At 46.4% G+C, this 22,157-nt stretch overlaps 1 protein-coding gene across 2 annotated transcripts in view; it reads right to left on the reverse strand.

Annotated features, from left to right (window-relative positions):
• Nucleotides 1-1,313: 1,313 nt before the first annotated feature.
• The window catches only part of EYA3 (EYA transcriptional coactivator and phosphatase 3), a 146,684-nt gene continuing 125,840 nt past the window's right edge, over nt 1,314-22,157 (reverse strand). For both annotated transcript variants that reach the window (XM_065421595.1, XM_065421596.1), the window contains 6 exons: nt 21,719-21,777; nt 19,300-19,460; nt 10,989-11,103; nt 9,999-10,120; nt 8,499-8,599; nt 1,314-2,528 (listed from right to left, as the gene is read on the reverse strand). In XM_065421595.1, the coding sequence (XP_065277667.1) occupies nt 2,448-2,528; nt 8,499-8,599; nt 9,999-10,120; nt 10,989-11,103; nt 19,300-19,460; nt 21,719-21,777 (639 nt within the window). In that variant the 3' untranslated portion in view covers nt 1,314-2,447. The remainder of the gene's footprint in view (nt 2,529-8,498; nt 8,600-9,998; nt 10,121-10,988; nt 11,104-19,299; nt 19,461-21,718; nt 21,778-22,157) is intronic.

The following is a 22,157-nucleotide window of genomic DNA, read 5'->3' on the forward strand; positions in this document are numbered from 1 at the left end:
TCCCTCAGGCCGCCAATGCAGGGAACAGAGCAGTAGTTACAAATACAGACGTATTTCCAAACATTAGGACAATTCCCATATAATGAGCCATAAAGTAACTACTCACTGTTGAAACTGGCGTCACAGATTCTCTACCAGGGAAGATGCTTCCCAGACTGAATGGTTTCTATGTACACGGCACTAAACACATGGAAGAAGTCTCCTGGGGAGCCAGCTACAAATGCACCCAGCTCTGGAGTATATCAGCTTAAGGTCAGAGTGCAAAGCTAGTACCTAGTGAGTGGATATTACAAGAAAGGCAGGCTCCTAGTCCCAGAGCTCCCTTTGGCAGTTGGGAGATGACATTGCTTATTTGTTGTTTTATCAAGGAGGTCAAAGATCTAAATATACCTGAAATCCAGAGACCCCCATGCTTTCCCAGTTCTCACCACTTTGGCTCTGCCTAGATTAGCAAACCCATCCAGCTGTCCCAGGGTTAGCAGGGTTGGGAGCCCTAGTCTAGAGGGGCCACCTGCTTGCCACCAGTTTTTCAGTCATTGTTTCTCCTGACCCTGTTCAGAGCTGACAGTGCTTAGAACAGTGGCAGCAGCCAGCGGGCTCTCCACAGGAGGCTCCGGCACTGCCAACACCCGTGCAGCTGAGCTGGTGCTAGCCATAATGCCGAATTCTCAGAAAGTGTCTCTGGCACAGACAGGGCTTGCTGCCAGTGGATTTCCTTAGAAATGCACGAGCTTGATGGCATGGGGGAGTAGGACAGACACTTTGGTAGCTATGGCCAAAACATGCAGCTGCTCAGTGTCCCTCTCAGTGCGTAGCTCTTTGGAGTGAAGTGCTGAGCTTCCCAGACCATCCCCTCTACAGGTTCCAGATCAGGGATCAAGGGCTGTCTAGGGAGCTCAGGATGTCTAAAGATGGGATCCTCTCGATACCTTAAACCTTTCGTATCCCAGCTGAGCACGAACAGCAGAGAGGATGCGTTGCTGCTGGGCATGAGAGGCTCCTACATTGTACACAGGAACCTCCGAGTAGCTACATGTTCAGGTGCTGCCATGGCACATGCTTAGGAAAGAGTCAGAAGAATTTCACATGGGATGGGGAGAGCTATGCAGAACAAAGCCCTGCAGCTAACACTGGAACTGGCCTCTGACATGAAGCCCCTGACTTGGAGGTGACAATCTCCAAGGTCTAACACATGGCTGGTACTGAGCAGGGTGGTGCTAAGATACAGGTCTTCTCACTGGGAGTTGATGTCACTAACGCCCTAGCAGAAAGGTCAATGTAGCTACAATCCGTGTCTGGGTGCAGTGGGGGTGGGTGGGTGAGTGTCTCCACTCATTGCTAGTGGCTCTCGGTCTCAGTTGTCCTAGAAAACAGAATTCCACTGACAAATGGATTTTTGCTGGGTGTAACTGGGGCTGTAGTTTAGTGGAAAGAGAAATCCAAGCAACTGAACCTGATTCTGCCAACAGGAACTTAATGGACACGGATGGAACTGGAAGAAACAGCCCAGAAAGCCCATTGACATTTCTTTTCCTAATATAATTTGAAAGAATAATTGTGCCTTAAATCACTGGTGGCCAAGTGAAGAACCTCCCACCACATCAGCAGCGCTGAATGAAATACAGCACATGTTCCTATAGTGCCCATCACTTTGTAGTCCAGATCACTGGCCATTGGCGAGGCTAGAAATTGGTAATTCTTAGCTGGGAGACAGGGCCCAGGGGAAGGGGTCTGTGGTGACTGAATAGAGACCCAAGGGTTCACTAGGAAAGCCGATCTTTTCCTATACGGGGAACTACAAGTCCTGGATACATGCCCTTCTCCCTTGTTACTATTCAGTGAAGCTGCCTTGGAACAAAACAATCTAAAGAAATGGCACTAAATTAACTCTTCTGAACAGACGGGGCGGGGGAGGGGCTCATTTGCACAGTGACAGAGGTATATTTGTCATTTTCATTAATATTTCCCATGAAAAATTAACAGACTTTTTGGCCTTGCAAGATGGGGAAAGTTCAACCCTGCCCCAGATGCTAGACTCTTTTCTATAAAAATAATGTCTATACATTCACTGTGGGGTCTATAACTAAGTTGGTTAGAATGGGAGAGGGATCTTACAAAAGTCTGCTGCTATTATATTACCACAAGGATATGCACAGTGAATCTCTGGAGATTACCAACTAGAGCTCCTTAACCTCAGCCATTCCCTTCTTTAGAAAACAGAGAACAATTAAAGACTGTAGCTATACTGTGTCTGCTGCTTTGGGTAAACCCCTTTGTACCTGGCAGTACCCGTGCTCCTGAGGAAGTGACTGGGTGTCACCTCCTACTGTAGAGTTTGCATAAGCTACATTTCTTCATCAAGGTGAAACGAAAGCTCCCAGATAGACAAGATTTCTGCCCCTCCTGGAGAGGGGCTTGAAAGGAGCTACATTTGTCTTCTCAGCTTCTTAGAGGAAGTCTAGCTCGAGGGCCTGGTGAAGGGACACAAGGTCTGCATGGTTCGTGATCCTCCAGAAGGGCATGTTGTGCTGCAACAGACAGTTACAAAACCACTGTTACAGAACAGCTATCCATCTCCACATAGTCACATCAAAGTGCACAGGTCGAGTTTGACAATGCAGTCCCAAAGCTGACAGGCCCTAGCATACAGTGGGCCACCAGGATTCCGCTGGCCTGTTCCCGCCTGTGCTACCCACACCTCTGTGTTCAGGATGAACAAGGCTGCAGTCAGCTGGGTTACAGAAGGTGCTGACCTCAGGCTTTGGGCAAGCTGCTGCTGCTCTCAGAGGACAGTTTGCTGCATCGTTTACATGCTTAGATGAGAAAGCAGCTGCATGGCACACAAAGCTCACAGCATGCATGCAAGTCACGTCTGCATAATGACTGTCCAGACAGTGACTTAGTGCACATGAGAGTGTCTCAGATCACATAGTTAGCAGGATTGGATTGAACAAGCCTGAACAGCTTGCTTAACCAAACTGTCAATACCCACTGTTAGTCTAATTTATAAAACTGAGAGGGGTTAACCAGGAGCAATCTAGTGATCTAACAACTGTTAGGAACGGAGTCCTCATTCATTTCAGAGACCTTGCACCTCACCAATCAATGTAATATAGTAACATTCTCTGAGATTATTTTATGAGGATGATATTGTACTAACAGTCTATGAATGCAAGTTAAATGCAACCAAAAAAGGAAGCACCCAAGGGAGACATTAAGGCTGAGAAATCAAGCCCTCAAGAGTCAGGTAATTCTCCAAATTAAAGGATCTCCCACCACGTTAACTCTACTATACGTATACCCACTGTTAAACAGCATAGCTTGGGGGAAGGGAAAGTAGGGTTATTGTCCTCTCAGCAACTATGGTTCTTTGAGATGATGTGGTCAGTGTGGATCCCACTGTAGGTTCGCATGCACCTCTGGTGTGAGACTGGGGTCTTTTGAGCAGCATCCATCGAGGCTGTGCATGTGTCCCATGCCCCCATACGAGGGCATAAAGGGAAGGACAGCCATGACCCTCCTTCAGTTCCCTCGTAATTCTCCCTGGATAGCGGGATGAGTCGTCTTGGCTGTATCAGTCAAACAGGGATTGAACTGAAGCACTGCTGTCCCGAACCTGTGGAATGTTTTACAAAGGTCAGTGGGTTGCTCCACATGGCTGCCCTACAGAGATCAGTATAGTTCTGCAGCAGGCCAGAGATGTTGCCTGTTCCTGCTGGAGCGTGCCTTGATGTTTGGAGGGGCAGGCTCAGCAGCCATCTGATAGCAAGTGGAAATGCATTGTGTGATCTCCTTCGAGATTTGCTGGGATGAGATGGCTTGGCCTTTCAACACATCACATATGACCACGAAGAGGCAGAGAGTAGGTCTGAAAGGCTTGGCCTTGTTGATGTAACAAAGCAGGGCTCTTGGAACATTCACAGTATTAAGTTTCTTTTCTCCTAGCAATGAGTACAGCTTTGGGAAGAGGACTGGTAATGATAGAAACTGGTTCAGGTGGAATTCTGAACTTAGGGTGGTTTCATCACCACTGTGTCCCTGTGGAAGGGTGTACATGGCAGTCCAGCCATGAGAGCTTGTGCTTCACTGACTCTGTGCTGACGTGAAGGCTATGAGAAAGGCAGTCTTGATGGTGAGACGGCACAATAAGCATTCCGCTAATTATTCTCAGGGGGACTCCATGAACTATAGGAGAACCACATGAATCTTCCATGTGGGAGTAGGGTCTCTTACTGAAGGCAGGTCTGGAGAAGGCCCTTGAGAAATCTTGACACTATATGGTGTGAAAAACCTGAGTGTGACTGCATTGGAGTGTGGCACACTGATACTACTGCCAGATGGCCTTTAAGAGAGCTAAGGCCTAGTCCTGCCTGCTTCAAGGACCAGTATGTAGTCCAGAATCTTTGGTATCAGGGCCTTAGCTGGGTTTACATCATTTTGAGTTGTCTACATGGAAAATCTTTTCCACTTTGAGGAGCAAGTCTTCCCACAGGAGGGTTTCTGACTCTGTAGAAGGATCTCCTGGACCTGCAGGGAGCAGTCTCCATCAGTCCTGTTGAACCTTCCAACATCCAGGCCATCAGATGCAGCAACCACAGGTCCAGGTGCAATTCCAGCCCCTGGTTCTGCAATTGCACATCCAGGTAGGTGGAAAAGTGTATTAGTGGGAATGTCTACAGGAGACCTGACAGCCAAACTTGCCTCAGCCAGTAAGAGGTTATCATTATGATCATAGCTTGGTCCCATCTGATCTTGGATATTGAGACCACTGAAGTAGAAAGGTGTCTGTAAGGGAGCAGGACTAAAACCTCCCATGGAGCAGAAGTCCTTGCATGTGGCATTGTTCACCATGCAAATAGGCCTATGATGGGAATAGCCCACCAGCAAAACACTGGGTCTAGGGATGGATTTCCGCGTTCCTGCTCAGGAAGGTGCCAGATTGTTGCTGACCCCTGTTCAGTGCAGAGCTACTGGAATCACTGAGTGTCAGTGGCACCATTTCCAGAACACGATCACCTCCAGGCAGGAAGGAGATGATTGAGTACCTCCCTGCTTGTTTATGTAGAGCAGGGGTCGGCAACCTTTCAGAAGTGGGGTGCCAAGTCTTCATTTAGTCACTCTAATGTAAGGTTTCGCGTGCCAGTCATACATTTTAACGTTTTTAGAAGGTCTCTTTCTATAAGTCTATAATATATAACTAAACTACTGTTGTATGTAAAGTAAATAAAGTTTTTTAAATGTTTAAGAAGCTTCATTTAAAATTAAATTAAAATGCAGAGCCCCCCGGATCGATGGCCAGGACCCGGGCAGTGTGAGTGCCACTGAAAATCAGCTCGTGTGCCGCCTTCGGCACGCGTGCCATAGGTTGCCTACCCCTGATGTAGAGCATCACCAGAGTATCGTCCATAAGGATCTGCACTGTGGCATTCCAGAGGGCAGGTAAGAATGCTATGCAAGCCAGCCTGATGGCTCTTAGTTACAAGACATTCACATGGAGTTTTAGATCATCCTGAAGCCAGAAAGCTTGCATCTGCAGGTGGTTCAGGTGGACACTCCAGCCTGTGACCAGCACCATCATCAGGGAGGGGACTAAGAAAGGTACCCCTTTTCTTACGTACAGTGGGTCTAGCCACCATTTGAGGTACTGCAGGACATGGGGTAGGTCCGAGACTTGTTTGGTCATAAGGTGCCGAGATGGGGAATAGACTGTCCTCAGCCAGTGTTGCAGGAGGCTGAGGTGAAGTCTGGCAAGTAGAGCCACATATGTGCACACGGACATAAGGCCAAGGGTCTCAGACATGTACACAATGTGGTTGTTGGCCTTGTCTGCGGGTCACACACTACAACTGCAGGGACCAGAACTTGTCCTCAGTTTGGCAAAAGCTTTCCTCAAAGGAGTTGAGCAGAGTTCCTTTGAACTCTTAACGTCTGTGCCGGTACAAGAGACAACATCTCGTGGTTCACCAGGAGTCCCAAGTGGGAGAATGGAGCGAGGATATAAGCTGCTTTGGTCTCCCCTCAGGATCTGCCTCTGACCAGCCAATTGTCTAAATAAGGGGAGACAGATTCCTCGTTTCCTTAGATGCTTGGCCACCACAGACAGACACTTGGTGAACATTCTTCGCTCCGTAGAGTGTCAAGAGAGCAGAACCCTGAACTGATGATGGTCGGGCCCCACTGCGATGCTCGATACTTCCTGTGGGCTGAGTGGATGGCAATGTGGAAGTATGTATCCTGAAAATCAAGAGCCACAAACCAGTGGAGCTTGGAGCCAATGGAGGCAAATATTACCATCCTGAACCTGAGATGGCATATGTATTTGCTGAGTCTCTTCAGGTCTAGGATAGGTGAAGACCCCCTTTCTTCTTTGGGACAGGGAAATATCAGGTTTAGAAGCCTCTTCCCCTGCACTCCTGAGGTACCTCTTCTATGGCTCCTAGGCAAAGCAACGGGGGCCACTTCTGTTCGTTATAGGCTCTTGTTAAAAGGGTGCCTGAGGAGGGATGGGGTGGGGGTGGGTGGGTAGGAGGTAGGGAATGGAACTGGACAGAGTAGCTCTGGGCGATGATCTCCAGCCCCATCTGTCTGTTGTTAGCACAGACCATGCCCAGTGGAATGGGGTGAGGTGGCTTCCAAAGGTCGTGCTCAGTGGACTGGTTATGCAGTTCTTGACTGTCCAATCAAATGTGCTGATGGGTCATCACGGGGCTGAGGAGCAGGAGGGTTGTTGACATGCCTTGTTGTACCTTTGCTGGCCTGGTACTCTGAATGTCTGTGGTAAAACGGGATATGCGGTCTCTGTTGGTGCAATGATTGAGAGCAGTATGCATTTCTAGAGGGTGGGCAGTGTAGTTTCCCAGAAAGCATAGGTCGCATTGGAATCAGTGAATATAGGGTGCTCTCAGTCCATTCACTGAACTGCTCTGAAGCCTCGAAGGGCAAGTTCTGGTAGGTTGCTGGCCAGACCAGTGCCAATGCAAGTGTGCTGGAGGTTAAGTCTGTAGAGACCCTCTGGTTTATTGGTGGCACTGCTCACAGACCTCAGTGGTGACGGGTCTCTGCTAGACTCCAATAGAGAGGTATGTCCTGGGGATTGTGAAGAGGACAACATCTCTTCCATAGGCAGCATTGATAGAAAAGGTGGCACTGGTATCAAGGAGTGTGTGGGTGCTAGTGCGTATGTCTGTGCCTAGTGCGGCTCTGGTGCACTCCCAGTCTGTACTGCCAGTACCAGAATCGACATCAATGGAGGTACTTCTGGTACCTGTACCAGTGGAGTCTGCTGCAGCACAGTGTGCTCCTCTCCACTCATCTTCGTCGCCACATGTGACTTGGTCGGCTTGTCTCCCAATGTCTTCCTGTGATCCTTATTATGGGAGGACACCGAGCTCCTGCCCTGATGGCTAGGGAGACCTCTCTTGAAACCCTATTTCCATGTCTGGGCTACTGATGGCTTGGCACTAATGTCCACACTGCTGCCAGTGCTGGCTCTGGCTTTGGTGCTGTTTTGTTTGCACAGGTCTTTGGCATGGCCTGCCTGTTGTGCTGGAAGATGCAGGCTTGATCACTAAAGGGGTCTGAGCTTGGCTCTTCTGCATCCAATGCCACTCTCATAGCTTGCTCCAGAAGACAGAAATTCAGCCTCATATCCCTTGACTTGTGGGTTCCTGCAGGGGAGGATAGGCAAACCGAGTCCTTGCTTGGGATGCGAGGCTCTCCCCAGCAGAACAGGTACCTGCTGTGCCTGTCGTTCAGAGGAATCAGCCCATCGCAGGAGGAGTGGGGCTAGAAGGCAGCATGTTTTGAGTCCGCCATTCGAAGTTCCTGTACAGGGGGGCTGTCTCTATGGGCAGGTTGTACAGGGGATCTGCAAGCAACTGTTAGTTTGACAAGCGCTAAGAACAGAGTAGGCCAATAAAAATAAAGAATGAAGGTGGTTCTGAAGAATTTCAGAAGATCTGAAGGAGTTTTTTGATAAGTTTAGCTGGAGTGAAAGACTAGTGGGTCGGACACCATCTAGGCTGTCTCGCAGCCATGGGTGGTAAGAGGGAATTGAGGGAGGGTTGCGACTGCCTGTCCTTTCTGACCTGGCAGGGAAGCACAAAGAGACACAGGGCACATGCTTGTCCCTGCCAGGTATTGCAATTCAAAAGAATCCAATCTCATGTATGTGAGATGCATGCACACCTACAGTGGATCCTCACCGACGTACACAATGGTGAACACTACAGGAGTGCAATGTGACAGAGTCAATGCTGGTAACGGCACCAAAAGGTGAAGAGGCCAAGGGATCACAGCTACATAGAGGCAAGAGGGGAAGAGCAGGGATGGAGTGCACGTCACAGGAGGATCGGGGAGGAGCTCCACACCACTGGGGAGCAGCCAGGGAAGAAGAGCCAAGCCCCAGAAGCAGAGTCTGTGGAAAAGAAGAGCAGTGGCAGCCCAGCCTCCCAGTTCGCATCAGCCCCACAACCTGGGCTGCAATCCCAGACACTCACCTGTTTAGCTGCTATCTCTTCATCGCGCCCATCTCCGATCACCACGTATGTTACTTTCTTTCCAAATCGTGACACAATCCTCTCAAAACAGCTCTCTTTACCTGCCAAAACACACCCCAATGGTGAATGCTCGTGGGAGCAGCACTATCCACCCCAGCACAGGCCCACCCTGCCTGGCCAAGGACAGACTCTCGTTTGGTTCCTTTCACAAGGCTACCATCTCCTCGGCAAGGACAGAACACCTGCTTTGGACTCTACTGGTACAAGCTGTTCCTATTCACACGAGCAGCTGGAGAGAGCCAGGGCATCAGGGATTTCTCATTTGCACAGTGCTCTGATTTCCTATTGCAGGATAGAGAGATGGTCATTTTCAAAGCACACAATACAAATGCTAGCTCCTTCTCTGATGGGGGAGCCCCAGTCCATGTCTTTTTCAAATCCAGTACTGGGCTGTCTAGAAGGATGAGCTCACAGCCACTGCAGACTAGAGGAGTTGGGCACCAGGGAGAGATTTGTCTGTGCCTGCCACTCCCTCCCCAAGGATTGTCTGAAAACACCGAGCAACTATAGATCTAGTTCCAGTGACTAGATGGGCCCATCTGCCATATCCAGGCCATTTGAGGGATGCAAGCCAAGGGGTTCCCCAACAGGACTGCTAGCCAGTTCAGACATCACACAGCAGCTATGCCATTCCTGAGAGGGTGCAGTACACTCCCCCACCCAGCTGGCTCTACTGTCCGGTGCTGAGGAGGGTAAAGTCATGGCCCTACCCTCATACTCTGTCAGGAATCTAGCTCCCAGAGGCATGCCAGCAGGGCCTGTGCTCTCCATGGGATTCTGGCCAGCAGCACCAGGGCCCTCCCTTCTCCTGCACATCCCAACACAGGGCTGGACCAAAACTGGAGATTGAGAGGGACAGTGAGACTCTGCCAATTGAGCAAAGCCTCTTTTAAGTCCCTTTAGCAATGGCTCTCTGTCTGCTGCAGCACTATATGTCAGGTGGCTGCAGACTCTTTATTTCCTAAAGAGATTTTACTGAAGAGTCTTAAATCTCAAATATCTACGGATAAGAATGTGTTAAAACAATCTGAATACTTCAGGAGCTGTACTGAAGCCATATTCTGTGCTGTCTGTGGAGTGCCCAATGACAAGGATGAGGGCAGAAGTCCTCAATTGGCAGTCTTGGGCAGTGCTGTTCAAACTCAGCTGTGTTACTGGGGACTTGTCTACATTAGGGTTTTTTGCATCTGGGCAGCTACCCGAGTGCCAAACTGGCATGGACGTTCTGCACCAGTGTAAAATGGGGTTTATCCCAGGATAAGCTGTGAAGGTACAAGCCCTGCATTATGCTAGTGCAGTCCATCCACACTGGCCATGTAGCAACAGTGCTAAAATCCCTGACATAGTTGAGCCCTGGCTCTTCCTCTAGAGGTCCCAGCCAGCACTCTCAAACAGGCACCCCTGGCAACAACAAAGAGCTATTTGGAGCAATAACCATACCTATTTTTGTAGCACTATAAATATTTTCAATGGGGAACACTTCTCCCAAGCCGTACAAGAGAACTTTGGCAAGAGCTGGCACCAGCTGTGTCGTCGTGATCAGGACATTCACACAATTTTTTCTAAAGGGTAAGAGAAGAAACAATGAAAAACAGCCATGGCAGAGGGTGCAGGGGCTGGCTCTGGACAGCTGGCTTAGGCAACCATAGCAGGGGCCATGTGCTCTGCTGGACACTGCTGTACTTCTCAAAGCAGATCATGATTTAGCCTCTCTCTTTTTGCCTGCTGAAAAAGTCTCCTTGCTCTCCCCTTCATCCCTCTCTTACATTTAGCGCTTTTTGTACATCCCCCCTCTTCTTTACACTGCATTCAGTGCCTTTAACAGTAGCTGGGCTCGGTCTGTCACTATTGCTTTCTGTTCCAAGTCACTGACATCAGCACTCAAGTCAGTTTGAGTCTGAGCTAAGAACACAGCAGCAAGGCAATATGCTGTTATGCAGAAGTCCGTCCCTCACTCCCCTGGGGTGGGGGAGGCAGCATCTTTGGCCACTGGGAAAGGAGCACTCAGTTTCAGTTCTGAGCACTTCCAAGACATTAACAAACACCTGCCGAAGCCAGGCCCAGCCTACAAACAGAGGGCTGCTGTATCCCAGGTCCCTGAGGGGGGGAGGAAACACAAAGTGGGAGGGAACAGAGAGAGCCCAGGGGATCCAAACGCTGCTAAGGAATAGGTAGCTAGAGAAAGCGGTGCATGGGTACTGCAACCATTAGCTGCAACCTTTTGCTCTGCTTTTCGGCACTGGTGTGTTGCCGTAATGCTGGGCAAGCAGCAAGGTAAGAAGATCACTATGCCTGAGCACCCTGCCCCTCCACAAGTTCTGCTGAGTTACTCTCTGTTCTGAGAGAGGCATGGGCACTGCCGCGGGGCCGGGGCAGCTGGTCACGGACAGTTACTGTTGGCGTGACACATACTTGGCCCCATTTCCATACCTGGACTGTATGAGAAGTAGGGATTTTAATGCAGTTCCCAGCCAGGAATCCGTTAATACTTCTATATCAGCCCGTAGTCTCTGCAAAGCTTCCCTCTTCTGTGGGCTGAGGAGGCCTATAGGAGGTGCAGACAAACAAAAAGCTCCTTAGAAAACCATATTTCCCCAAGTAGAAGTATTGTCCAATGCAGAGAACTGCCCCATTCGGACCTCAAGGTAACAGCAGTGCTTTCTGGTCTGACTGGCTGGAAAAGGAATGTTAGAAGGGTTGTTTCAAACCTGGCTGTGAGATTAGGAAAACAACAGCTGGTAAATCAGTTTCCATGCACACAGGTGACATGGCTGGGAAGTCAGGATTGTAATTGGTGTTTGAATTCTAAGGAGTGTGGGGAAGAGGAAACAGGGCAGGCATTTCATGATACTTTGACATGATTGTGTAAAACTAGCTCTTAGAGTACTGACAGTACAATCTGTTCCATTTTGTTCCATTCCAAAGTGCACTGAGTGAAGGACAAGGAGCTAGGTAGGAACTCCTGGGTTGTATTCCCAGTCCTGACACTGACTTACTGTGTGGCCTTGGGCAAGTCTATAACCTCTATGTATCTGAACTTCCCCATCTGTAAGAAAGGAAAAATGCTGACCTAACATCCTCGACATTGGGGCAGAGATATCTGTGCAGCACACTGAAGCAGTAAAGCACTATATTTATAGATTCATAAGACCTGAAGGGACAATTCTGATCATCCCGTCTGACCTCCTGCATAGCACAGGCCAGAGAATTCCATCCAGTAAATCCTGTACCAAGCCCAGAATGTATTTTGAGAGCTAGAGTACAGATCTTTTCGAAAGAGACTTCCAACTTTAGTTAAAAGACGTAAATACAAGGGTTAGTAGTGCTGTCACCAGTACATTTGCACATCCCACTACCGCTCCTGGGTTAGTGTGGGCAATACAGAGTTTTGGGGTTGTTAGGAGAACACTTTTTGTGGGAAGAAGGAAAGAGAAGAAACTGGATAAGGAATTCAAAGAATTCTGCCAACAAATTTTAATAAAAAGACGCACCAGACTGTGGGCCCAGCAGTCTGAACAGTGCACACAGCGCACATTTCAGGAAAATTCGCTGCAGTTAAGGATGAATCCAGTGAACCTAGGGAGACGTAGGCAGCGTGATAACGTGCAACATTTCACACTCCTCACCAGCTAACATTGTGCCAATTCACCTCAGTCCTGACCTCCAGCAACTCTAGTCCAGCACCATACCAACACAAGCTAAGCCTGGCTAATGCAAACAAGGCCTAACACGCTGCAACTCCAGTCATGGGATTCTCTATCTCACATCACAGACCAGTCTCATTCTGCACTCTGTACTGCTGAACAACCTTTCGAACATCTCCCTTTTTCACATGGGAAACAAATTAAGGTTTGTGAAAATAAATGTTGAATGTAGAATGATTTATTTCAAGCTATTTAAGGTGAGCAATATGCAGCTATTTGTACAAAAGCAGCTCCAATGGGACATTTTACATTTAATGGAAAGATTATAACTGCTAAAGGCACTGGAGGCTGATCAAGGCGACTTACATAACTAGCAAATCGCATCAGATTGCCTTTCAGTTCTGGCCTTTCAGTTCAGTTCAGAGTCTCAATGCGTGGATGAGACGATGGTGTAGAGAGGAGGGGTTTAGATTTATTAGGAACTGGGGAAATTTTTGGAATGGGGGGAGCCTATACAGGAGGGATGGGCTCCACCTAAACCAAAGTGGAACCAGACTGCTGGCACTAAACATTACAAAGGTTGCAGAGCAGTTTTTAAACTAAGAGATGGGGGAAAGCCGACTGCTGCAGAGGAACAAGTGGATCGGACAGAGACTTCTCTTAGAGGAGAGTCTATTGATAGATTTCAGAGTAGCAGCCGTGTTAGTCTGTATCCCTCACTCTCGCAGATCTTGGGAGACAGACCTGTCCTCGCTTACAGACAACCCCCCAACCTGAAGCAAATACTCACCAGCAACCACACATCACTGAACAAAAACACTGACTCAGGAACCTATCCTTGCAACAAAGCCCGATGCCAACTCTGTCCACATATTCAAGTGACATCATCATAGGACCTAATCACATCAGCCATACCATCAGGGGCTCGTTCACCTGCACATCTACCAATGTGATATATGCCATCATGTGCCAGCAATGCCCCTCTGCCATGTACATTGGCCAAACCAGACAGTCTCTACGCAAAAGAATTAATGGACACAAATCTGACAGGAATCATAACACTCAAAAACCAGTAGGAGAACACTTTAACCTGTCTGGTCATTCAATGACAGACCTGTGGGTGGCAATTTTGCAACAGAAAAGCTTCAAAAACAGACTCCAGCGAGAAACTGCTGAGCTGGAATTGATATGCAAACTAGATACAATCAACTTAGGCTTGAATGGGGACTGGGAATGGCTGAGCCATTACAAACATTGAATCTATCTCCCCTTGTAAGTATTCTCACACTTCTTATCAAACTGTCTGTACTGGGCTATCTTGATTATCACTTCAAAAAAATTTTTTCTCTTACTTAATTGGCCTCTCAGAGTTGGTAAGACAACTCCGACCTTTTCATGCTCTCTGTATGTGTATATATATCTCCTCAATATATGTTCCATTCTATGCATCCGAAGAAGTGGGCTGTAGCCCACGAAAGCTTATGCTCAAATAAATTTGTTAGTCTCTAAGGTGCCACAAGTACTCCTGTTCTTTCTATTGATAGAGATTCTCTAGGTTCTAGTCAGGAGGAGAGGATGGAAGAGGATAAAGTAGGGGCCAGATCAGACAAGAAACATTCACATAAAAAGGAATCCGACACATCAGAAAAGGGCAGACAAATAAACAGTGATGAGTTTTTAAAGTGCTTGTACACAAATGCTAGAAGTCTAAATAATAAGATGGGTGAGCTAGAGGGCCTCGTGTTAAAGGAGGATATTGATATAATAGGCATCACAGAAACCTGGTGGAGTGAGGACAATCAATGGGACACAATCATCCGGGGTACAAAATATATTGGAAGTACAGAACAGGTCATGCGGTGGGCAGGGGAGTGGCACTATATGTGAAAGAAAATGTGAAATCAAATGAAGTAAAAATCTTAAGTGAATCCATATGTTCCATAGAATCTCTATGGATAGTAACTTCATGCTCTAATAAGAATATAACAGTAGGGATCTATTATCGACCACCTGACCAGGACAGTGATAGTGACAATGAAATGCTAAGGGAGATTAGAGAGGCTATCAAAATAAAGAACTCCATAATAGTGGGGGATTTCAATTATCCCCATATTGACTGGGAACATGTCACCTCAGGACGAAATGCAGAGACAAAATTTCTCGATACTTTAAATGACTGCTTCATGGAGCAGCTGGTACGGGAACCCACAAGGGGAGAGGCAATTCTCGATTTAGTCCTGAGTGGAGCACAGGATCTGGTCCAAGAGGTAACGCTTGGAAATAGTGACCATAATATAATAACAACTTTAACATTCCTGTGGTGGGAAGAACACCTCAACAGCCCAACACTGTGGCATTTAACTTCAGAAAGGGGAACTATGCAAAAATGAGGGTGTTAGTTAAAAGATACAGTGGCTAGAGTGAAATCCCTTCAAGCTGCATGGACACTCTTCAAAGACACCATAATAGAGGCCCAACTTAAATATATACCCCAAAATAAAAAAAACAGTAAAAGAACTAAAAAAGAGCCACCGTGGCTTAACAGCCATGTAGAAGAAGCAGTGGGAGATAAAAAGGCATCTTTTAAAAAGTGGAAGTCAAATCCTAGTGAGGTAAATAGAAAGGAGCATAAACACTGCCAAATTAAGTGTAAAAATGTAATAAGAAAAGCCAAAAAGGAGTTTGAAGAACAGGTAGCCAAAAACTCAAAAGGTAATAACAAAATGTTTTTTAAGTACATCAGAAGCTGGAAGCCTGCTAAACAACCAGTGGGGCCCCTGGACGATCGAAATACAAAAGGAGCACTTAAAGCCGATAAAGTCATTGCGGAGAAACTAAATGAATTCTTTGCTTCAGTCTTCACGGCTGAGGATGTTAGGGAGATTCCCAAACCTGAGCCGGCTTTTGTAGGTGACAAATCTGAGGAATTGTCAGAGATTCAGGTGTCACTAGAGGAGAACATAAGAACATAAGAACATAAGAAAGGCCGTACTGGGTCAGACCAAAGGTCCATCTAGCCCAGTATCTGTCTACCGACAGTGGCCAATGCCAGGTGCCCCAAAGGGAGTGAACCTAACAGGCAATGATCAAGTGATCTCTCTCCTGCCATCCATCTCCATCCTCTGACGAACAGAGGCTAGGGACACCATTCTTACCCATCCTGGCTAATAGCCATTTATGGACTTAGCCACCATGAATTTATCCAGTCCCCTTTTAAACATTGTTATAGTCCTAGCCTTCACAACCTCCTCAGGTAAGGAGTTCCACAAGTTGACTGTGTGCTGCGTGAAGAAGAACTTCCTTTTATTTGTTTTAAACCTGCTGCCTATTAATTTCTTTTGGTGACCCCTAGTTCTTGTATTATGGGAATAAGTAAATAACTTTTCCTTATCCACTTTCTCAACATCACTCATGATTTTATATACCTCTATCATGTCCCCCCTTAGTCTTCTCTTTTCCAAACTGAAGAGTCCTAGCCTCTTTAATCTTTCCTCATATGGGACCCTCTCTAAACCCTTAATCATTTTAGTTGCTCTTTTCTGAACCTTTTCTAGTGCTAGAATATCTTTTTTGAGGTGAGGAGACCACATCTGTACACAGTATTCGAGATGTGGGCGAACCATGGATTTATATAAGGGCAATAATATATTCTCAGTCTTATTCTCTATCCCCTTTTTAATGATTCCTAACATCCTGTTTGCTTTTTTGACCGCCTCTGCACACTGCATGGACATCTTCAGAGAACTATCCACGATGACGCCAAGATCTTTTTCCTGACTCGTTGTAGCTAAATTAGCCCCCATCATGTTGTATGTATAGTTGGGGTTATTTTTTCCAATGTGCATTACTTTACATTTATCCACATTAAATTTCATTTGCCATTTTGTTGCCCAATCACTTAGTTTTGTGAGATCTTTTTGAAGTTCTTCACAATCTGCTTTGGTCTTAACTATCTTGAGTAGTTTAGTATCATCTGCAAACTTTGCCACCTCACTGTTTACCCCTTTCTCCAGATCATTTATGAATAAATTGAATAGGATAGGTCCTAGGACTGACCCTTGGGGAACACCACTAGTTACCCCTCTCCATTCTGAGAATTTACCATTAATTCCTACCCTTTGATCCCTGTCCTTTAACCAGTTCTCAATCCATGAAAGGACCTTCCCTTTTATCCCATGACAGCTTAATTTACGTAAGAGCCTTTGGTGAGGGACCTTGTCAAAGGCTTTCTGGAAATCTAAGTACACTATGTCCACCGGATCCCCCTTGTCCACATGTTTGTTGACCCCTTCAAAGAACTCTAATAGATTAGTAAAACACGATTTCCCTTTACAGAAACCATGTTGACTATTGCTCAAGAGTTTATGTTTTTCTATGTGTCTGACAATTTTGTTCTTTACTATTGTTTCAACTAATTTGCCCGGTACCGACGTTAGACTTACCGGTCTGTAATTGCCGGGATCACCCCTAGAGCCCTTTTTAAATATTGGCGTTACATTAGCTAACTTCCAGTCATTGGAGGTTTTGGAATTAATTGATAAACTTAACAGTAGCAAGTCACCGGGACCAGATGGCATTCACCCAAGAGTTCTGAAAGAACTCAAATGTGAAATTGCGGAACTACTAACTATAGATTGTAACCTGTCCTTTAAATCGGCTTCTGTACTTCCATGACTGGAAGATAGCTAATGTAACGTCAATATTTAAAAAGGGCTCTAGAGGTGATCCCGGCAATTACAGACCGGTAAGTCTAACGTCGGTACCGGGCAAATTAGTTGAAACAATCGTAAAGAATAAAATTGTCAGACCCGTAGAAGAACATAAATTGTTGGGTAAAAGTCAACATGGTTTCTATAAAGGGAAATCATGTCTTACTAATCTATTAGAGTTCTTTGAAGGGGTCAACAAACATGTGGACAAGGGGGATCCAGTGGACATAGTGTACTTAGATTTCCAGAAAGCCTTTGACAAGGTCCCTCACCAAAGGCTCTTACATAAATTAGGTTGTCACGGGATAAGAGGGAAGATCCTTTCAATGATTGAGAACTGGTTAAAAGACAGTAGGGGCATTGCCAGCAGATCGAGGGACGTGATCATTCCCCTCTATTTGACACTGGTGAGGCCTCATCTGGAGTACTGTGTCCAGTTTTGGGCCCCACACTACAAGAAGGATGTGGAAAAATTGGAAAGAGTCCAGCGAAGGGCAACAAAAATGATTAGGGGGCTGGAGCACATGAGTTATGAGGAGAGGCTGAGGGAACTGGGATTATTTAGTCTGCAGAAGAGAAGAATGAGGGGGGGATTTGATAGCTGCTTTCAACTACCTGAAAGGGGGTTCCAAAGAGGATGGATCTAGACTGTTCTCAGTGGTACCAGATGACAGAACAAGGAGTAATGGTCTCAAGTTGCAGTGGGGGAGATTTAGGTTGGATATTAGGAAAAACTTTTTCACTAGGAGGGTGGTGAAGCACTGGAATGGGTTACCTAGGGAGGTGGTGGAATCTCCTTCCTTGGAGGTTTTTAAGGTCAGGCTTGACAAAGCCCTGGCTGGGATGATTTAGTTGGGAATTGGTCCTGCTTTGAGCAGGGGGTTGGATTAGATGACCTCCTGAGGTCCCTTCCAACCCTGATATTCTATTCTATGATTCTATGACAGGGAACGAAGGGTAGGAATAAATGGTAAATTTTTAGAATGGAGAGGAGTAACTAGTGGTGTTCCCCAAGGGTCAGTGCTAGGACCAATCCTATTCAACTTATTCATAAATGATCTGGAGAAAGGGGTAAACAGTGAGGTGGCAAAGTTTGCAGATGATACTAAACTGCTCAAGATAGTTAAGACCAAAGCAGACTGTGAAGAACTTCAAAAAGATCTCACAAAACTAAGTGATTGGGCAACAAAATGGCAAATGAAATTTAATGTGGATAAATGTAAAGTAATGCACCTTGGGAAAAATAACCCCAACTATACATGCAATATGATGGGGGCGAATTTAGCTACAACTAATCAGGAAAAAGATCTTGGAGTCATCGTGGATAGTTCTCTGAAGACGTCCACGCAGTGTGCAGCGGCAGTCAAAAAAGCAAACAGGATATTAGGAATCATTAAAAAGGGGATAGAGAATAAGACAGAGAATATCTTATTGCCCTTATATAAATCCATGGTACGCCCACATCTTGAATACTGCGTACAGATGTAGTCTCCTCATCTCAAAAAAGATATCCTGGCATTAGAAAAGGTTCAGAGAAGGGCAACTAAAATGATTAGGGGTTTGGAACAGGTCCCATATGAGGAGAGATTAAAGAGGCTAGGACTTTTCAGCTTGGAAAAGAGGAGACTAAGGGAGGATATGATAAAGGTATATAAAATCATGAGTGATGTGGAGAAAGTGAATAAGGAAAAGTTATTTACTTGTTCCCATAATATAAGAACTAGGGGCCACCAAATGAAATTAATGGGTAGCAGGTTTAAAACAAATAAAAGGAAGTTCTTCTTCACACAGCACACAGGAACTCCTTGCCTGAGGAGGTTGTGAAGGCTAGGACTATAACAGGGTTTTAAAAGAGAAATGGATAAATTCATGGAGGTTAAGTCCATTAATGGCTATTAGCCAGGATGGCTAAGGAATGGTGTCCCTAGCCTCTGTTTGTCAGAGGGTGGAGATGGACGGTAGGAGAGAGATCACTTGATCATTACCTGTTAGGTTCACTCCCTCTGGGGCACCTGGCATTGGCCACTGTCGGAAGACAGGATACTGGGCTAGATGGACCTTTGGTCTGACCCAGTACGGCCATTCTTATGTTCTTATGGCCAATGCATTTTCAACACATGAAAATGATGAAACATGTCACCGGAGGAGTGGCCATGTCCCTGAAGCTAGGAAATGGAAACAATGAAGGGTCTGGGCTCTCCCAAAGGGTGGATCCCATATGCTGCCTTAGGGGGTCGTGACTTTGCTAATGCCCAAGCACCAGGACAAGTAAAAGTTACTGAATGTGGAACAGCTTCTAGCAAGAACCCCGCTTTATGCATGATGCTCAAACTCCACCCTGTGGTCAAGGTTCCAGCACCTGTGCACACACGTGTGGCCTGCACTCACCTCCAACGTTGCTTTTGTGCTTGTCATAGATCTCTCGTACTCTGCGGTAGCGGAAAGCCAGTTTTCTCATCCAGTCCACTCCTCCCTGTGCCCCCACGGTGGAGCTGTTATTTGCGTTGCTTCCTGAGCCACTGAAGCCGTCCGTGGAGAAACTGTAGTTACTAGAGCAGAAAAACAAACCTGTTACACAAGCTACAGCAGCAGGCTGGCTGACACCCTCCTAACTGGTGGTGTTCTAGTTTCACTCTCTGCCCATGGCTGATCAAGCCTCTGGGACCACCAGTCCTTCCCCCCATTGCAGGCAGGACCTCTCTACACATAACGGGCCTGTTCCTCAGCACCAGTGAAGATGGGGACTCTGTGCGCTCACTGGGCAATTTACTTCAATGCTCAACTGGTCTCACTACTGCACCTGAACCGTTGCTTTCGAAGTGTGAGATTATTCCTCTTGCACTCCCTCAACTACAGAAACCGTCTTCTCCTCCCTCAGCTAACACCTCCCAGTTATATAGCATTATATTCCCCTTTAATCACCTCTCCTCCAGGCCATAGTAAGTGAAAAGTTCTAATAAATTTGTTTAAATTCACAGATATGTATCTAGAACCTAAACTACATAAAAGCTACCTCTGAGAATCCCTCCTGGTTTAGGGCATCTCACTAACCTCACTTTACACTTCAGATCATATTGTATTGAGATGCACAAGCCAGAGACTGCCTGTAGGAGCCCATTAGCTACCTCCCTCATTTGGTGGTTCCCCATTAAGATCTTGCTGCCTCTCAGCCAATGTGTTCCAGTTTTCTTTGCAGTTGCTTTCTGACTTCCTGCTTTCATTGGCTTCTGTACAAAAAGGTTTCACTGAAATCTAGTTAAGTTACATTTACTGTGTTACCTGTCTCCCTCAGGCCAGCAGATTTGTCAAGTGCAGTCTAGGTTTACTGAGCCCATGCTGCTTACTACCCATAATTCTTTCCTCTAGGTATTTAGACAATTTTTTCATAATTCAGTCCAAGATTGTCTGGTACTGTATTACACTCAGACTAATGTGTCAGTAGTTCTCTCATTAAATAGACTGGAACCGAATCTGCCTTTTCAACTGTCAGGTGATAGGGTACAATTTCCAAGGTAAGGACATGCCATTATAAATGCTGTCAGTGGTATTCTCTAGCCTGTTTAATGACACTTCACACCTTGTTTGCTTTTTTGCACCGAGTCGATGCATTCACAAACATGACCACAACCATAGCCTGGTCTCTTTTTCTGAAGGGTTAATTTGGAAGCCAAAGTAGTTCAAATTATTCCTTTCAACGTGCTTTTCCCTGAACTTGTCAATACCGGAGTTCATCTGCAAGCATGTTGCTCAGTCACCTAGTTGTGTTAGGTTCCTCTGAAGTTCCTTGCAGTCTTCTGTGACCGTTTTAACTTAATTATATTGGTGTCACTTATTTAATGGTCCAACTGTAGTTATATCTCAGATCGACACCTGTGTGTTACGTGAGCCCAGATCACAAAAAGCCTCTCCTCTTGTGTGCTCTACACCCTTTGTGTAAGGGGTCAAGAGGCTGCTTTGCTAAACCCTATCCCAGCTGACCAGTTTCCATGTGAGTAGCTGAAATTTTAGAAATTTGTCTTTGGTTTCTCTCAGCACTGTGCACTTGCTCTCACTATCCTAATCTGGGTAAACTGGGAGCGGGGGGAAAACACTTTCTGAACCCTCTATGGCTGCTTCATCTCTTTGTGGACAGTTTCTTTGGTGTAAATTCAATCAAGCCAATTTGCAAAGACAGTCATATATGGAGGGGCAGCAGCCAGTCCAAAACCTGACTGCAGAATGGTCTGGCGAGAGCAGAGCTGCCTGTATGGGAGGAGATTCAGGCCTAGCAAGTGTGAAGGACACCCCTGCCAGGGAGAAGAAATGAGATGCCAAGGACCACCGCCACCTCCCCTCCCCCAAGGAGAAGCACAGATACCACCCAGACAGCTGCACCCATCTTGTCTCCTCAATACTGTTCTAATATTGCTTTACTTTGAATCAAGGTGTAGAGTTGGCCCAGGGAAAGTGGGAAGCTTAGATTGGAAGATGGCCGCTCTATGATCAACTGTGAGAACCACAAACAAGGGAGTAAGCCTGTGCTGGCCAAAATGATCTAGAAGGCCTTTCTAGCTTGTGTCAACCATTCACCCTAGGTCACAGCTGCATGGTGTCATGTCAAAGACTCTGGGAGGACTTTCAGAGGGCAAGATCTCAGACTTTGAGCCTGTTTCGACCACCAGATAGTACAACTGAGCACACAAGTGGTTATGCTGGATTGTTTGGCTAAGAAGCTTCCCCTTCCCCCACAGCCTTTCTTGTAGTAAATCTCTCAAACAGAGAAGCACTAAACCAGGTGCTCACTCCACACACGTCTTGAATATACCACCTTAAGTCTTGTCCATTGTCATCTGATGCAACATCTTCTACGTGCACCTGGTCACACTCCTGTTGAAGACAAAAGACCCACAGATTGCTGTAGCTGAGGAATGCACTGATATAACAGAAATTGGCTGGTTGTATATGTACAAATCTTAGATTACCCAACAGGATTAGCAAACTGGTTTAGATGAAATCTTCCATCCTGTCTCCCAAAACAAACCTTTCTGAGGTTCAAAGAACTTCAGTTATCTTTGCCTCTCACATTTCAGATTTCACTCCTCAGCACCTCTGCACTTGCAGGTTCTGGCCAAGACTGGAACTTAAAGTACCAGAAATGTCTGGACAGAATAGCTCAGTGGTTTGAGCACTGGCCTGCTAAACCCAGGGTTGTGAGTTCAATCCTTGAGGGGGCCACTTAGGGATCTGGGGCAAAAATCAGTACTTGG

This window comes from Emys orbicularis, chromosome 23, assembly GCF_028017835.1.
Source record: "Emys orbicularis isolate rEmyOrb1 chromosome 23, rEmyOrb1.hap1, whole genome shotgun sequence".
NCBI classification, from domain to species: Eukaryota; Metazoa; Chordata; order Testudines; family Emydidae; genus Emys; species Emys orbicularis.